This window comes from Scyliorhinus canicula, chromosome 12 (assembly GCF_902713615.1).
Source record: "Scyliorhinus canicula chromosome 12, sScyCan1.1, whole genome shotgun sequence".
Lineage (NCBI taxonomy): Eukaryota > Metazoa > Chordata > Chondrichthyes > Carcharhiniformes > Scyliorhinidae > Scyliorhinus > Scyliorhinus canicula.
In genome coordinates, this window is record NC_052157.1 from 70,148,118 (window position 1) to 70,165,486 (window position 17,369).

Genomic DNA, 17,369 nt, shown 5'->3' on the forward strand with positions numbered 1-17,369 from the left:
GTCCTGGATGGGGCACCGGTAGTCCTGGTAAATATGTACGCGCCCAGCTGAAATGACACAGATTTCATAAAAAAGACCATGGTGGAAATCCCCAACTCTGGTATGCATCAACTGGGGAGTGACTTTTAACTGTGTACAGGACCCGCTCACGGACCGATCGAACCCCAGATTGGGGAAAAGGACAGGCATGGCTTGGGAACTGGAAGCATTCATGAAACAGATGGGGGCAGTGGACCTTTGACCGTTCAGAAGAACGGAATATTCTGCAATAGTTTTCTCCAACAACGCTCCACAGTACATGTGAGGTTGGAAACAGGCCATGCCAATGGCCCACGTGGAGGTTGGACACAGAACTACTGGCTGAAAATATCACAAGCCATAGGTGAGTATATTGCAAATAACCGGATTGGAAAGTCTCACCTTCCATGTCCTGGGAGGCACTGAAGGCGGTGATTAGGGGAGAGATTATAGCCTACAAGACACATACAGACAGGGAAGAGAGGGTGACCAAGCAACAACCGATCGACTCCATTCTGGAGGTCGACAGAAAGTACTTCGAAACCCTGACCATTGAGCTTTTGGCAGAGACGACAAAGCTAGAGATGGACTTTTTAAAAATAAATTTAGAGTACCCAATTTTTTTTCCAATTAAGGGGCAATTTAGCGTGGCCAATCTACCTACCCTGCACATCTTTGGATTGTGGGGTGAACCCACACAGACAGGTGGAGAATGTGCACACTCCACATGGACAGTGACCCAGGGCCGGGATTAGAACCCGGGCGCTCAGTGCCGTAGGCTGCAGTGCTAGTCACTGTGCCACGTGCCACCCTACAAATGGACTTTAACCAGCTATCCACCAGGAAAGCAGTGCACCATCTCCACCACACACAAGGGACTGTCTACAAACGTGGGGAAAAGGCTGGCCGCCTACTGGCTCACCAGCTGAGAAAGCAGGCAGCCATGAGAGAGGTAGCTCAGGTGAGGAACAGCAGAGGCAGACTGGTAACTGAACAAAAAGAGGTCAACCGATCGTTCAAGATCTTTTACTGAGGGCTGTACATCTTCGAGCCCCCCGAAGGGGACATGGGGATGAAACTAGACATGCAAGTCATGAGGGAAGATAGATGGGGGAGCTGGAAACACCGATAGGATTGAGAGAGATCATGAAGAGTATCAGCTCCAAGCAGGCAGGGAAGGCGCCAGGACCCAATGGGTTCCCGGTGGACTTCTATAAGAAATTTGCACCAGCCCTGGCCCCACATCTACGGGACATGTTCGCAGACTTGCTAGTGAGGTCAGTCTGGCTCCTATGCTAACACAGGCCATGGTATCGCTGATGCCCAAATAAGACAAGGACCTGATGGGCTGCAGATCACCCAGACCCATTTTGTTACTCAATGTAGACTGCCTTCGACGGAGTCGAATTGAAGTACCCCATGGAGGTACTGGAGTGGTTTAGATCATAGATCATAGAATTTACAGTGCAGAAGGAGGCCATTCGGCCCATCGAGTCTGCACCGGCTCCTGGAAAGAGCACCCTACCCAAGGTTAACACCTCCACCCTATCCCCATAACCCAGTAACCCCACCCAACACTAAGGGCAATTTTGGACACTAAGGGCAATTTATCATGTCCAATCCACCTAACTTGCACATCTTTGGATTGTGGAAGGAAACCCACGCACACACGGGGAGGATGTGCAGAGTCCGCAGAGACAGTGACCCAAGCAGGAATTGAACCTGGGACCCTGGAGCTGTGAAGCGATTGTGCTATCTACAATGCTACCGTGCTGGGCCGGGGACGGGGTCCACCTCATGGGTGAAACTCCTGTACAACGCTCCCAAGGTGAGCGCTCGGACCAAACCACCAGCTCTAAATATTTCCAGCTGCACAGGGGCACAAGGCAGGGGTGCCACTTTCCCTGCTTTGTTCGCCCTGGCAATTGAACCCCTGGAAATTGCCCTGCAAGATGCGAAAAGCTGGAAGGGCATCCAAAGAGGGGGCAGAGAGCATAGAGTATCGCTCTATGCAAATGACCTGCTCCTCTACACATCAGACCCACAGAATGGCCTGAAAGCAATTGTGCAACTGCTGGAAGAGTTCGAAGCCTTTTCGGGCGACAAACACAACCTGAGCAAGAGCAAGGCGAACTCTAACAGAGGAGGTACAGAGCTGAATGGACTTTCATTCAAACTAGCCCAAAACAAATTCCGCTACCTGGGGATCCAGATATCCCATAACTGGACACGAATCCATAAGTGGAATCTGGCCAGCCTGGCAGAGGAAGTTAAAAAGGACCGACAGAGATGGGATGTGTTCCCACTTTCCATGGCGGAGAGGGTGCAGATGATCAAAATAATAATAATAATCTTTATTGCCACAAGTAGACTTACATTAACACTGCAATGAAGTTACTGTGAAAAGTCCCTAGTCACCACATTCAAGCACCTGTTTGGGTACACTGAAGGAGAATTCAGGTTGTCCAAATTACCTAACAACACGTCCTTCGGGACATTCGGGAATGAACGTTCTGCCAAGTTTCCTCTTCCTGTTAGATCCATACCCAATCTTCATCCCTAAGGCCTATTTCCTCAAAGTGGACAAAATGATCATGGTGTTTGTGTGGCGGGGCAGGAATTCAAGGATCCCCAAGCCAACACTGCAAAGGAGGAAAAACTTGGGCGGTCTGGCCCTGCCAAACTACAGTATTACCACTGTACAGCCGAGAGGGTGAGGGGATGGATAGTAGAGTCAAATACAGAATGGATAAGGCTGGAGGAGTCCTCCTGCAATGGAACGACCCTCCGAGTCTTCGCTACGGCAGGACTCCCAATCTCCCCAACAATGTACACATCCTGCCCAGTGGCGGCTGGCACTCTGAAAACATGGAACTAAATGAGGCAGCATTTTGAATTAACTGGGATGTCCCCCATGTACCGCATCTGTGGCAACCAAAGATGCCCACCAGCCATTCTTTTTTTTTTTTAAATAATTTTTATTGAAAGAGTTTTTCCATACAGACATTTACCCCTACTAATTTTTAAATTATTTACAACACAATCCCTCTAGGCAAATATCCCTCCCTCGCCCGCCCTCTCGCGCGCACCAGTCCTCCCCCCCCCCCCAAGCAACAACTTAACAAACAAGGCAGCCTACAGTTTCAGACATGAGCAGCGAGCAGACTTGCCCGCGTTACAGTCGTGCATGTCCCCCCACGACCATTGCTGCCCCCCCCCTTCCCCTCCCCTCCCCCCCCCCTCCCCTCCCCCCCCCCCCCCCCCCGGGTTGCTGCTGCCACGACCCCGTACGCCTATCTCTGATCTAAAAAGTCAAGGAAAGGTTGCCACCGCCTGGAGAATCCCTGTACCGACCCTCTCAGGGCAAATTTGATCCTTTCTAGCTGAATATAGCTAGCCATATCGTTAATCCAAGTTTCAACGCTTGGAGGCCTCGCGTCCTTCCATTGAATTAATATCCTTCGTCGAGCCACTAGGGACGCAAAGGCCAGTATTCCGGCCTCCCTGGCCTCCTGTACCCCCGGTTCTACCCCGACCCCAAAGATCGCAAGCCCCCATCCTGGTTTGACCCTGGACCCCACCACCTTCGACACCGTCCTTGCCACCCCCTTCCAGAACCCTTCCAGCACCGGACATGCCCAGAACATATGCACATGGTTCGCTGGGCCTCCCAGACATCTGACACACCTGTCCTCACCCCCAAAGAACCTTGTCCCCGTCATGTGAGCTCTATGCAGCACCTTAAATTGAATGAGGCTCAGCCTCGCACACGAGGAGGGAGAATTGACCTTCTCCAGTGCATCCGCCCACGTCCCGTCTTCTATCTGCTCTCCCAGCTCCACTTCCCACTTGGCTTTCAGCTCCTCCCCTGATGCTTCTTCCGCCTCCTGCATTATCTTGTAGATGTCTGATATCTTCCCCCCTCCGACCCAGACCCCCGAGAGCACCCTATCACTCGCCCCCTTACTGGGGAGCAGGGGGAACCCCTCCACCTGCCGCCTAGCAAATGCCTTCACTTGTAAATATCTGAACATGTTTCCCGGGGGGAGCTCAAACTTCTCCTCCAGCCCTCCCAGGCTCGCAAACCTCCCCTCTATAAACAGGTCCTTCAGCTGCCGTATGCCCACCCTGTACCAGCTCTGAAATCCCCCGTCGATGTTCCCCGGGATGAATCTGTGGTTCCCTCTTATTGGCGCCGCCAACAGACCTCCCATTTCCCCCCTGTGTCGCCTCCACTGCCCCCATATCTTGAGGGTGGCCGCCACCACCGGGCTCGTGGTGTACCTCGTGGGGGGGAGCGGCCATGGTGCCGTTACTAGGGCCCCCAGGCTTGTGTTGCCACAGGACGCCCTCTCCATTCGTTTCCAAGCTGCCCCCTCCCCTTCCATCATCCACTTGCGCACCATTGACACATTTGCCGCCCAGTAATACCCCGAGAGATTGGGTAGTGCCAGCCCTCCACTGTCCCTACTCCGCTCCAAAAAGACCCTTCTCACCCTTGGGGTGCCATGCGCCCACACATAGCTCATGATGCTACTCGTCACCTTTTTGAAGAAGGCCCTAGGGAAGAAGATGGGCAAGCACTGAAATAAAAACAAGAACCTTGGGAGGACCGTCATTTTGATTGACTGCACCCTCCCCGCCAGCGACAACGGTACCATGTCCCACCTCTTAAATTCCTCCTCCATCTGTTCCACCAGCCTGGAAAAGTTCAACTTGTGGAGGGTCCCCCAGTTCCTTGCCACCTGCACCCCTAAGTACCTAAAGCTCTTTCCTGCTCGCTTGAAGGGGAGTCTCCCAATACCCTCTCCCTGATCCCCCGGGTGTATCACAAAAACCTCGCTTTTGCCCAAATTTAGTTTGTACCCCGAAAAGTCCCCAAACTCTGCTAATAGTTCCATTATCTCCGGCATTCCCCCTTCTGGGTCTGCCACGTACAGCAGTAGATCATCCGCATACAGCGATACTCGATGTTCCTCCCCTCCCCTAGTCAGTCCTCTCCACCCCCCTGAACCCCTCAGTGCCATCGCCAACGGTTCAATCGCCAGTGCGAAAAGTAGGGGGGATAGGGGACATCCCTGCCTGGTCCCTCGGTGGAGCCCGAAATACTCCGACCTCCTCCCGTTTGTCACTACACTCGCCGTCGGGGCCGAGTAGAGCAACTTCACCCACTTAATAAACCCTTCCCCAAACCCAAACCGTTCCAACGTCTCCCACAGGTACTCCCACTCCACCCTATCGAATGCCTTCTCCGCGTCCAGCGCTACCACTATCTCAGCCTCCCCCTCCACTGCCGGCATCGTAATTACATTCAGCAATCTCCGCACGTTCGTGTTGAGCTGCCGCCCCTTCACGAACCCTGTCTGGTCCTCATGGATTACCCCTGGCACACAATCCTCTATTCTAGCTGCCAGGATCTTTGCCAGCAACTTGGCATCCACGTTCAGAAGCGAGATAGGCCTGTAGGACCCGCACTGCACGGGGTCTTTATCCCGCTTTAATATCAGGGAGATCAGAGCCTGCGACATTGTCGGGGGCAGAACCCCCCCCCCTCTCGCGCCTCATTAAAGGCTCGTACCAGTACCGGTCCCACCAAGTCCACATTTTCTTGTAGAATTCCACCGGGAACCCATCTGGCCCCGGCGCCTTCCCCGCTTGCATCTGACCTATTCCCGTGACTAGCTCCTCTAGCCCTATTGGCGCCCCCAGCCCTTCTACCAGCCCCTCCTGGACCCTTGGGAACCTCAATTTGTTTAGGAAGTCCTCCATTCCCCCTCTCCTCGTCGGCGGCTCAGACCGATACAACTCCTTGTAAAAATCCCTGAAGACCCCATTCACTTCTTGCCCCTTCTGCACTACCTTCCCGCCCCTCTCCTTCACTCCCCCAATCTCCCTAGCCGCATCTCGTTTGCGAAGCTGGTGTGCCAGCATCCTGCTCGCCTTTTCCCCATACTCATAGACCGCGCCCTGTGCCCTTCTCCACTGCGTCTCTGCCTTCCTGGTGGTCAGCAGGTCGAACTTGACCTGCAGGCTGCGCCGTTCTCCCAGCAGCCCCTCCTCTGGTGCCTCCGCATATCTCCTATCCACTTCCAATAGCTCCCCCACCAGCCTCTCCCTCTCCTGCCTCTCCGTTCTTTCTCTGTGCGCCCTTATGGAGATCAGCTCTCCCCTGATCACTGCCTTCAGGGCCTCCCACACCATCCCCACCTGCACCTCACCCGTGTCATTCAAGTCCAGATAGCTCTCAATGCTCTTCCGGACCCTTTTACACACCTCGTCGTCCGCTAACAGCCCCACATCCAGCCGCCACAGCGGGCGCTGGTCCCGCGCCTCCCCCATTTCCACATCCACCCAATGTGGTGCATGATCAGAGATCGCAATGGCCGAGTACTCAGCTTCCCGTACCTTCGGGATCAGCCCCCTGCTCAACACGAAGAAATCGATTCTGGAGTACACTCTATGGACGTGGGAGAAAAAGGAATACTCCCTCGCCCTCGGCCTACCAAACCTCCATGGGTCTTCTCCTCCCATCTGCTCCATGTACCCCCTCAGCACTTCTGCCGCTGCCGGCCTCCTATTGGTCCTTGAGCTCGATCTGTCTAGCCCGGGGTCCAGCACTGTGTTAAAGTCCCCCCCCATGATCAAGCCCCCTGCCTCCAGTCCCGGAATGAGGCCCAATAGGCGCCTCATAAAACCCGCGTCATCCCAGTTCGGGGCATATACGTTGACCATCACCACTTTCTCCCCCTGCAGCTTACCCTTCACCATCACATACCTACCCTCCTTATCCGCCACCACCTCCTCCGCCACGAACGACACCCTCTTTCCCACCAGAATCGCCACCCCCCGGTTCTTTGCGTCCAATCCAGAGTGGAACACCTGTCCCACCCACCCCCTTCTCAGGCGAACCTGGTCCACTACCTTCAAATGGGTCTCCTGTAACATTGCTACATCAGCCTTCAGTCCCTTCAGGTGTGAGAATACCCTTGATCTCTTGACCGGCCCATTCAGCCCCCTCACGTTCCAAGTGATCAGCCGGGTCGCGGGACGACCCGCCCCCTTCCCCTGCCGATTAGCCATGTCCTGTTCCCTGCTCGCCCCGGGTCGACCCTCCCCTTCTGACCCGCTCCCCATGGCGATGTCCCCCTCCCCCCACCTCTCCAGTCCTCCACTTCCCGTTTCTGGTCTTTTCAGCAGCAACCCGGTGTCCCTCCCTAACCCCCCTTCCCCCCCCCCCCCCCCCCCCCCCCCCGCCCCCCCAGGCTAGGACCCCTCCTAGCCGCGATGTACCCTCCATCGTACTCCCGTAAGTCAGCTGGTTCACGCTGACCCGGCTGCTCCTGCCACACTCCGACTCCCCCCGGCTCGGGGGGGGGGGGGGGGCCTCCCCCCCCCTTGCCACTCCTCCCTGGCCCCGCTCCAGCGCGGGAAAGGTCGCCATTGCTAGCCACGCCCCGCACTCCTCCCCTCCCCCCTCCTCTGCCCTGCGCGCGGGAAAACAGAGGAAAGCCCGCGCTTTCGCCCTGCCACACCCCACCCCGCCATCTTCAGTTCCACCCCCGTCCCCGTCCATGCCTGTAAAGAACCCCCCCCTAGGAGCCCATATCCCCGATCTGCTCTCCCCCCCGTCCCGCCTCCCCAACTTAACATTATAAATAACAGATAGATAACAAATAACAATGTACTTAACAGTCGCCCTCTACCAAACAGCATAAATAACCATAAACCACAATAACAATAACTAAGGGAAGTTGGCAAAGGGGGAAAAAACATCAGAAGAAAAACCACAGCAAGAGTTCAAAATCCAAACAAAGAATTCAGCTGAAAGTACCCGAGCGGCTACGGCCGCCAAGTATCCCCTGGGTCTAATTCGAGTCCAGTTTCTCTTCCTGTACAAAGGCCCACGCCTCCTCTGGGGACTCAAAATAGTGGTGTTGGTTCCTGTAGGTGACCCACAAGCGCGCTGGCTGCAGCATTCCGAACCTGATCCGTTTTGCATGTAGCACCGCCTTCGTCCGGTTGTACCGGGCCCGCCGCTTTGCCACCTCCGCACTCCAGTCCTGGTAGACCCTCACCGTCGAATTCTCCCACTTGCTGCTCCTTTCCCTCTTGGCCCACTCCAGCACTCTCTCACGGTCGCTGAGTCGCTGGAACCGCACCAGCACCGCCCTCGGGGGCTCATTTGCTCTTGGCCTCCTAGCCATGACCCTGTAGGCCTCTTCCAGCTCCAGGGGCGAAGGGACGGCCCCTGCCCCCATCAGGGAGCTCAGCATTTCTGCTACGTATCCCGGGAGGTCTGACCCCTCCAGGCCTTCTGCCAGGCCCAAGATCCTCAGGTTCTTCCGCCTCATTCGGGTATCCAGCTCCTCAAAACGGCTCTGCCATTTCAGGTGGAGTGCCTCGTGCACCTCTACCTTTCCCACGAGGACCGTGGCCTCCTCCTCCCTCGCAGTCATCTCCTGCTGCAGCTCCCGAATCGACGCCTCTTGGGTCGCCTGGGCTCCCATCAGCCTGGTGGTCGTCGCATTCATTGACTCCAAGAGCTCCATTTTCAGCTCCGTAAAGAAGCGCAGGAGAGCGGCCTGCTGCTCCTCCGCCCATTTCCTCCATTCCTCGGATGCGCCACCGGCCGCCATTTTGGTCTTCTTCCCCCGCTTTTTTTTGGGAGCTGCTGTTGCTTTCTTTACCACCCCACTCCGGGTACCGACCATAAAGTTGGTCTGGTTCTCTTCAGGGAGCCTTCCCCCACCGGGATTTGTCCTTACAGCGCCGTTGGGGCCCTCCAATCGGCCCGAAAACACCTTTGTAGCAGGAGCAGCCAAACGTGCGACTTAGCTGGTCATAGCCGCAACCGGAAGTCGCCCACCAGCCATTCTTGACGCACGTTTAAAAAATGGAGACAGGTTGGGGGGACCCCGGCGGTCAGGGACCTTTTCGTAGGAGACAGACTCGCGACCTTGGATGAACTGACGGAGGACCTGGATCTGCCAACAGGATAGGAACTCACACCACCAAATTAAACACTTTCACCGCAAGGAGATGGCAAGATAACCCAGGGCCCCAAGAGAAATACTACTGGAGGAACGAATAAATAAGGACAGCAAGGAGGGGGAAACTGAGGACATACGCGGATGGTTGCTGGATAGGACATGACCACCACTGGATGAAGCCAAACGAAAATGGGAGGCCGAATTGGGGACAGAAGTGGGTTCAGGACTCTGGAGCGAAGCACTGAATAGGGCCAACTCCACCTCCTCCTGCGCCAGGCTAAGCCTCATGCAGTTTAAAGTGGTACTCAGTACTCACCTAACCAGAACCCAAATGAGCAGGTTCTTCCCAGAGGTGGAGGACAAATGTGAACGGTGCCAGGGAGGCCCAGCCAACCATGATCACATGTTCTGGGCCTGCCCCAGACTTGAGGTGATGTCCAAGGTTGTGGGGGTGAAGATGGAGCTGTGCCTGAGAGTGGCAGTCTTCGGGGTATCGGACCAGCCAGAACTGCATATGGGGACGCCCTTGCTTTTGCTTCTCTAATCGCACGCTGAAGAATCCTGCTCGGCTGGTGATCAGCAGTACCACCCACAGCTGCAGACTGGCTGGCAGAACTCTCGGAATTCCTCCACCTGGAGAAGATCAAGTACACCATCTGCGGGTCGGACGAGGGCTTCCACAATATGGGGGGCAATTCATCATCCAGTTCAAAGACCTGTTCGATGCCAACAGCAACTAGGGAAAGAGAAACGGGGCGGGGGGGGGGGGGGGGGGGGGGGGGGTTGAAGGGAGGGAGGAAGACAAGGGAAGGCACACACAAGTGAAAGAAGCATAGAAGGGGAAGGGGATTCCAGGGGGGCCACAGAGTGGATCACAGGGGGTAAAAGGAGAGATGGTGGGGGGCTTCACAGCCGCACCCCCTCCCACCAACGACAAAAAACTGAAGACCCCAACAGATAAACGGAATGCAGTGTGTGACGCCAAAAGGTAGAAGGCATCATAAAGAGGGATAGTAAGCTACAAACAAAGGAAGGGGAGGGCAGGGACTGCAGAGGGTGCAGTGGTGGGGACCACATCTAAAAAGCAGTGTTAATAAAGAACAACGTTATTTGTAAATATCAGACACACTTGAGCCGTTATTCTGTAAAAACTGGAAAATACCAATAAAAACACTCAACAAAAGCGATTTGACTAGAACTTCCAAATGGACATGACTTTGAAGAGGAGTCATTTTTAGAGCTTTGCGGGCTAGGGGTAATTAGATTTATTTTGGGGCAGTAAGTTATTATGATCTGGAATGAGCTGCTTGAGAGCTTGGTGAACAGATTTATTACTAACTTTTGAAAGGGAATTGGACTTAATAAGAGAGAAAAATACCGGGTTTAGGAGAAAAATCTTTTAACAGATTCAGTGGGCACGAGAGAGATGCGGAAGGACAATTTTTAACTCTACATATTAAATATATTAGCAAATTGTGAAGTTAGCTGTCGCAAACATTTAATTTTGCTGGATTTAATGATAGTGTTAATATTTGTGTTCAAGAGAAGGTAACACCCATGTGAAAGTGAGAACAACACTTGCAAGGACGTATCACAGGAAGGGATTCAGATGCTTGGTGATGCACTATCAATTACGACGAGACGAGAGTAGAGTGTAATCGAGGCTTTATTACGCAGAGATGTGTAACCTCCCGCAGCTGCTGCCGAAATGGCTGCAGCTCGGAGAGCCCACACATTTATACTCCACCTACTGGGTGGAGCCAGCAGGCAAGGATCTACCCCCATACCTGTAGTACAGGAGCCTGACCATATTACTTCTCATATACGTACTATATACAAATAGTGGTGACTACCACACTTGGGGAAATGCCTACACCATGACCCCTGTTCATTTTTTGCACAAAGCGAGACTGGGCAATGTGAGTACGACAGTTTAGTTGTTGGATGACATTGGATTAGCAATGCAGAGATTCAAGTCTAACCATGGTAAATTATGGAATTGAATATGGTGAGCGTGGTAATCATGTGGACTGGCACCAGTAAACAACCTGAAATCTGACACCTTGTTGTTTAAAATCCCAACTGGTTTATTTGTATCCTTCAGGGATGGAAACCCTTGACTCCCTCAGAAGCCCGACTTCCACATGAGTTTAGTTCCAGACTACATACGGTATTGGCCATTGGCTCCTGCAGCGGCATTAGTGCCTCTTGGTCAAAACGTTGGTGTTTCCAGTTCCACTCTAAAAGTGTAAAATCTGGCTGTGATACCCCAGTGCGGTACTAATGAAGTGTTGCACGGCTGGAGCTGCCCTGTGTCTGATGAGTCATTAAACTGAGGCCTGACCTACCCTCACAGGTGGACAAAATTGTTCCCCCATGTTTTCTAAGATGAGCAGGTCAATTCTCCTCACTGTCCTGTGGCAATATTTATCCCTCAATCAACATCACTAGAACAGTTTATCTGATCATTAGCATGTTGCTATCTGTGGGAGCTTGCTGTATGCCAATTGACATGGGCAGCACGGTAGCATTGTGGATAGCACAATTGCTTCACAGCTCCAGGGTCCCAGGTTCGATTCCTGCTTGGGTCACAGTGTGTGCGGAGTCTGCATATTCCTTCCCATGTGTGTGTGGATTTCCTCCGGGTGCTCCGGTTTCCTCCCACAGTCACAAAGATGTGCAGGTTAGGTGGATTGGCCATGATAAATTGCCCTTAGTGTCCAAAATTGCCCTTGGTGTTGGGTGGGGTTACTGGGTTATGGGGATAGGGTGGAGGTGTTGACCTTGGGTAGGGTGCTCTTTCCAAGAGCCGGTGCAGACTCGATGGGCCGAATGGCCTCCTTCTGCACTGTAAATTCTATGATATCTACGACTGCAGTTTCATAGAATTCATAGAATCCTTCCAGTGTAGAAGGAGGCCATTCATCACATTGAGACTGCACCAACCCTCCAAAAGAGCACCTTTCCCATGCCCACTCCCCTGTCCTTTCCACGTAACTCCACCTAACCTGCACATGTTTGGACGCCAAGGAGCAATTTAACATGATCAATCCATCTAACCTTCACATCTTTGGACTGTGGGAGGAAGCTGGAGCACCTGGAGGAAACCCACGCAAACATGTTGAGAACGTTCAAAATACACAAAGTCACCCAAGGCTGGAATTGATCATAGATCATAGAATTTACAGTGCAGAAGGAGGCCATTCGGCCCATCGAGTCGGCACCGGCTCCTGGAAAGAGCACCCTACCCAAGGTTAATACCTCCAACCTATCCCCATAATCCAGTAACCCCACCCAACACTAAGGGCAATTTTGGACACTAAGGGCAATTTATCATGTCCAATCCACCTAACTTGCACATCTTTGGACTGTGGGAGGAAACCCACGCACACACGGGGAGGATGTGCAGACTCCGCACAGACAGTGGCCCAAGCCGGAATCGAACTGGGACCCTGGATCTGTGAAGCAATTGTGCTACCCACAATGCTACCCGGATCCCTGGTGCTGTGAGGCAGCAGTGCTAATCACTTTGCTATGAAATGGTAGGAGGTGGGCTGGGGATAATGTAGAGGTGGAAGTGAAGGGCAAGGATAGCAATGGGTTAACGCAACCAATGTTTTCATCGACAAAGTCTGATTGTAAACACTTGAGGTCATACCAAAACATAATAGCTTAACTGTATGATTGTTTTTATTGAGAAAAATGCTGACTGACCATTGACATTTAAGATGCTTGTTTTAGCCTCACCTACTGAAGATGTGGAAGCCAAGTGTCTGCAGACAGCAATGACAAAAATAACCACAGCACATTCTTAAATTATTGACAGGCTTCAAGATAAAGGTATGAGAGACAGGAGGCTAAAGCTTGGGTGTGAGGCAATGTTTGACATCCTGTGTTCCTGTAGTTCTTTCATTGTTGACATTCAATGCCCATGAAATAACTAAGGATAGATGTTTGATATCGCCTTGCCCATGTTATCCACATACAAAAATCAAATATGAGGGATAAAAATGGCCCTTTAGCACTACTCGCATTAAGCTCCAATACCTAATCGTAGTCTGGACCATATTTTAGAGTGTACTGTGAATCCCAGGCAGACTAGGCACAAGGCCATGCCATTTATCCTCACAGTGTGTCAAAGGTTTCCACTCACATAGGATTTGCTCAGACATTCCTGCTTTCTGAGTCAGAAATCCCTGGCATGAATACGGCATAGCGAGTCTGGTGTGTTTCTATTCCTTGCTAATGTGGAGGCCGTTAAGTGTGCGATGAATCATTATGATAAGGAAGACGATACAGCTCTGGGTTAAGTATTTTGAGCAGCCACCAGTAATTATCTGTGTAAACTGAAACTGGAATGAGTGAAAGGAATGCATAATTTCACCCACATTGCTTGGGATCGCCCCAGTTAATTCCCTGCTTTACTGGTAAGGATCCAGCATGAAAATCTAGAAGCATCGAGAAGGTGGGCGTTTGTCTGTTGAGCAGCCCACCTCCCCACCCTGCCCCAAGGAGGAGATAATTCCACAACTGGTGCAAAGACAGGTGCAGATCCACGTTCTTTTTCATGTCGTATTGTTTTGTCCCCCAGAATAAAAGTAAATCACAATCATTTCAAAATAGCAAAAAAACAGAATGCAATTGTATCAATGTCATTTAAAAAACTCTCCAAAATACCATTGAGATGGATAATCAATGAATAATCAATTTTGCGGTAGTGCGGTAGTGGGATTTTCCACTCTCGTCGAAGTCAATGGATTCTTGAATAACTTTCTGCATCCCCCCCCCCCCCCCCCCCCCCGCGACAGTGTCATTCTGTCCAATATGGATAAATAAATGTTGGGCAGGACATCTGGATTCTTCGTTTGTCCCCCCACCGACCCGCCGAGCCCCCACCGTTCGATCTGGACCATCCACCGGAACAGCTTTTCACCTCAGCCCATCTCCTTTGACAATGCGGCACACTCCCAGCACTGGAGTATCAGCCTGGCTTAGGCCTTCAGTTCCTGGAGGGGCAGTTAGAATCCCAGCCTCTTCTGAAAACAAAGCAACAGGATTGCCAATCGAGCCAGGCTGACACTTGCAGGGGGGAAGAGGTGTTGGGCAGACTTAATGGCCTTTCTCACCAAAGATGAGGCCCCCGCCCCTCTCCCCACCTCCACCCCACCCTTTCCCCCGCCCCTCGCCCGCATGGCAGGTTCTGTAGATATCAACAGGACGGGACGATCCTGGGCGGGATTCTCCTTTCTGGGGGCTAAGTCCCCACGCACGCCGGAAAAAGGGCGAGATTTACTCTGGACTTTTTCCTCGAAGGTCCGGGGTGATTCTCTGTTTTCCAGGTGTGTGTCCCGTAACTGTGGCATGCGCACAGTGGCCTGCCTTGGCGTGGGTGCCGCCGACATGGCGGAGCCACACAGCAGGCCCTCGCGGAGGAAGGTCCCCGATCACGGGCCTGGCAACCGCTGAGGCCCCCCCGGAGGCAGATACCCTCACCCTCCACCAGGACCGCCACCGCGGCCACATGACCCAGCTCTCACTTGGTGGTACCACATGTAAGCCACGCCGGTGGGAATTCGGCTAGTCGACCACGGAGAATCGTCGTGGGGGCCTGTTCCAATGAACCCCAACCTGCGCTGCATCGACCGCGCGTGGAATGGCGGGTCCGCGGAGAATCACGGAAGTGCTGTCACGCCGGATTTCCGGGTGAACGGCTGTTCTCTGCCCCCAAAGGGTCGGAGAATCTCACCCCTTACTTCCTCCGGCCACTAGGTGTGCGAGTTACCAGCCAATATAACTAGTCAACCTGTCAATCTGTCAGAGCCATCAATCTGTTGATTGGCTAATCGGAGTTGATATTGCCTATATGTTTTACTACTTTCATACCCTTTTTGGGTTTTGCCCCAAATCAAGATTCAGTTTTTTGCATGGGACGGTTGCTGGTTTGAAGCTGGCGTGTTTTACCCTAGACTAGTTGCTCATTTATCACCTTCCGTCATAAGATCAGAAGTGGGTGTTGTAGCATGTTGGTTGCAGCTCGGTAGGTCTGAGGAAGTCTTTATAATCAATTTTAGGTTAACTGTAAGTCTTTATTGACTCATAGAGCTATTCAAGAATATACAAGAATGTACTGTGTGAACATAGAACATACAGTGCTGAAGGAGGTCATTCAGCCCATCGAGTCTGCACTGACCCACTTAAGCCCTCACTTCCACCCCATCCCCGTAACCCAATAACCCCTCCTAACCTTTTTTGGTCACTTAGGGCAATTACCATGGCCAATCCACCTAACCTTCACGTCTTTGGACTACGGGAGGAAACCGGAGCACCTGGAGGAAACCCATACAGACATGGGGAGAGCGTGCAGACTCTGCACAGACAGTGACCCAGCAGGGAATCGAACCTGGGACCCTGGCGCTGTGAAGTCACAGTGCTAATCACTTGTGCTACCGTGTGGGTGGTACTCTATCAGTTCCACATTAACCATATGTGTGCCAGACCCTTAGACTATAGGGAGGATGTTTACTGATGATTGCACAATGTTCACTCCTGTTCTCGACTCCTTAGATAATGAAGCATTCCATGCCAGGATGCAGCAAGACCTAGACAGCGTTCATGTTTGAGTTGATAAATGGCAGGTAATATTCATGCTGCACAAGCACTAGGTAATAATCATCTCCAACAAGAACGAGTAAATTGACCTTGATATTCAATGACATTACCATTGCTGAATCCCTCATTACCATCATCCTAGCAGTTTACCATTGACTAGAAACTTAACTGGACCGGTTGTATAAATATTGGGGCTACAAGAGTAGGTCAGAGGCTAGGAATTCTGCAGAGAGCAACTCACCTCCTAATTCCCAAGACCTGTCCACAATTTACAAGGCATAAGTCTGGCATGTAATGGAATACTCTCCACTTGACTGGATGAGCGCAGCTCCAACAATACTCAAGGAACTCGACACCATCCAGGAGAAAGCAGTATCACTTGACTGACACTTCCTCAACAAACATTCACTCCCCCGACAAACATTCACCCACTCCACCACCTTAAACATTTACTCCCAATTAGGGGAGGGCAATAAATGCTGGCCAAACCAGCGACATCCATATCCCCTAAAAGAATATTTAAAAATAAATACATATGGTTGTCCTGTCTATGATTAACTTCAGATTTGAGGTTAAGGGTTGAGCCAAGTCTTCATTTTTCAATCTTCACCCAGACAAAGCAGTCTACTTGATTGGCACACCTTCCACCATCATGGCTGCTTGTACGGCATCTGCAAGATGCACTATATAAACTATTGATGGCACATTCCAACCTTCAGCCTCCATCATCTAAAACTTCAAGGGCAGCAGACACATAGAAACATCACCATGTGCAAGCCCCCTCCAAGCCACTTGGAAATATTTCACCATTCCTTCGCTGTCACTAGATTAAAATCTTGGAACTCCTCCCTAACAGCACAGTGGGTGTACTTACACCATATGGATTTGAGCGGTTCAAGAAGACAGCTCACCACTGTCATAATATACACCAGTATATCATTGTGCAGACACACACTGATGGACACACACAGGGAACAATCAACATGTACAAACACCGCAGCCAATCACCAGTTAGAATACACACACTATAAAGGCAGAGGGCACCACAGTTCCCGCTCCGTACAGACTCCGCACAGACAGTGACCCAGCCGGGAACCGAACCTGGGACCCTGGAGCTGTGAAGCATTTATGCTAACCACCATGCTACCGTGCTGCCGTCATTTCCTGGATCCTCTCCCTGAACTGTCACCCTTCACCTCCCAGTTCTTTTCAGTGAGGTGACTCTGAACCGGATTGTTGCCTATCTCTGTTCAGTTTAGTTAATACCTAATCTGGTTCATTGACCAAGGATTTCTAGCTGCTCTCTCTCTCTGTCTCTCTCTCTCTCTCTCTCTCTCTATAACGGGAACCAGCATTGCTCTGGTAGGATGGAGAGAGTCTGCCTCGCCACCCTGGCTATCTGGTTATTCATGCCTGCTGGTGAGAATAAATTTCCTAATCAATGTTAAGTATCATTACATTTTTGTAATGACCATTGTGAAATGCCTGAATTGTTAATTTGACTGTATTGAAGGAACTCAGAGTGCAACATGATCCATGTAGAAAAACTAGATGGAGACCCAGGTTCGATTCCAATCTGAGGTCACTGTCTATCTGAAGTCTGCACTTTCTCCCATGTGTGTGTGGATTTCCTTTGGGTGCTCCGGTTTCCTCCTACAGCCCAAAGGTGCACAGGTTTTTAAAAAATTCATTCATGGGATGTGGACGTCACTGGCTGGGTCAGTATTTATTGCCCATCCTTGAGAGCAGTTA

At 51.8% G+C, this 17,369-nt stretch overlaps 1 protein-coding gene across 3 annotated transcripts in view; it reads left to right on the plus strand.

Annotated features, from left to right (window-relative positions):
• Window positions 1–17,369, plus strand: part of LOC119974531 — a 101,005-nt gene that overhangs the window by 22,356 nt on the left and 61,280 nt on the right. For 2 of the 3 annotated variants that reach the window (XM_038813491.1, XM_038813493.1), the window contains exon 1: window positions 16,958–17,036. The exons of the other annotated variant lie outside the window; for it this stretch is intronic. In XM_038813491.1, the coding sequence (XP_038669419.1) occupies window positions 16,985–17,036 (52 nt within the window). In that variant the 5' untranslated portion in view covers window positions 16,958–16,984. Of the gene's footprint in view, window positions 1–16,957; window positions 17,037–17,369 lie in introns of those variants that run through there. 3 annotated transcript variants of the gene reach the window in all.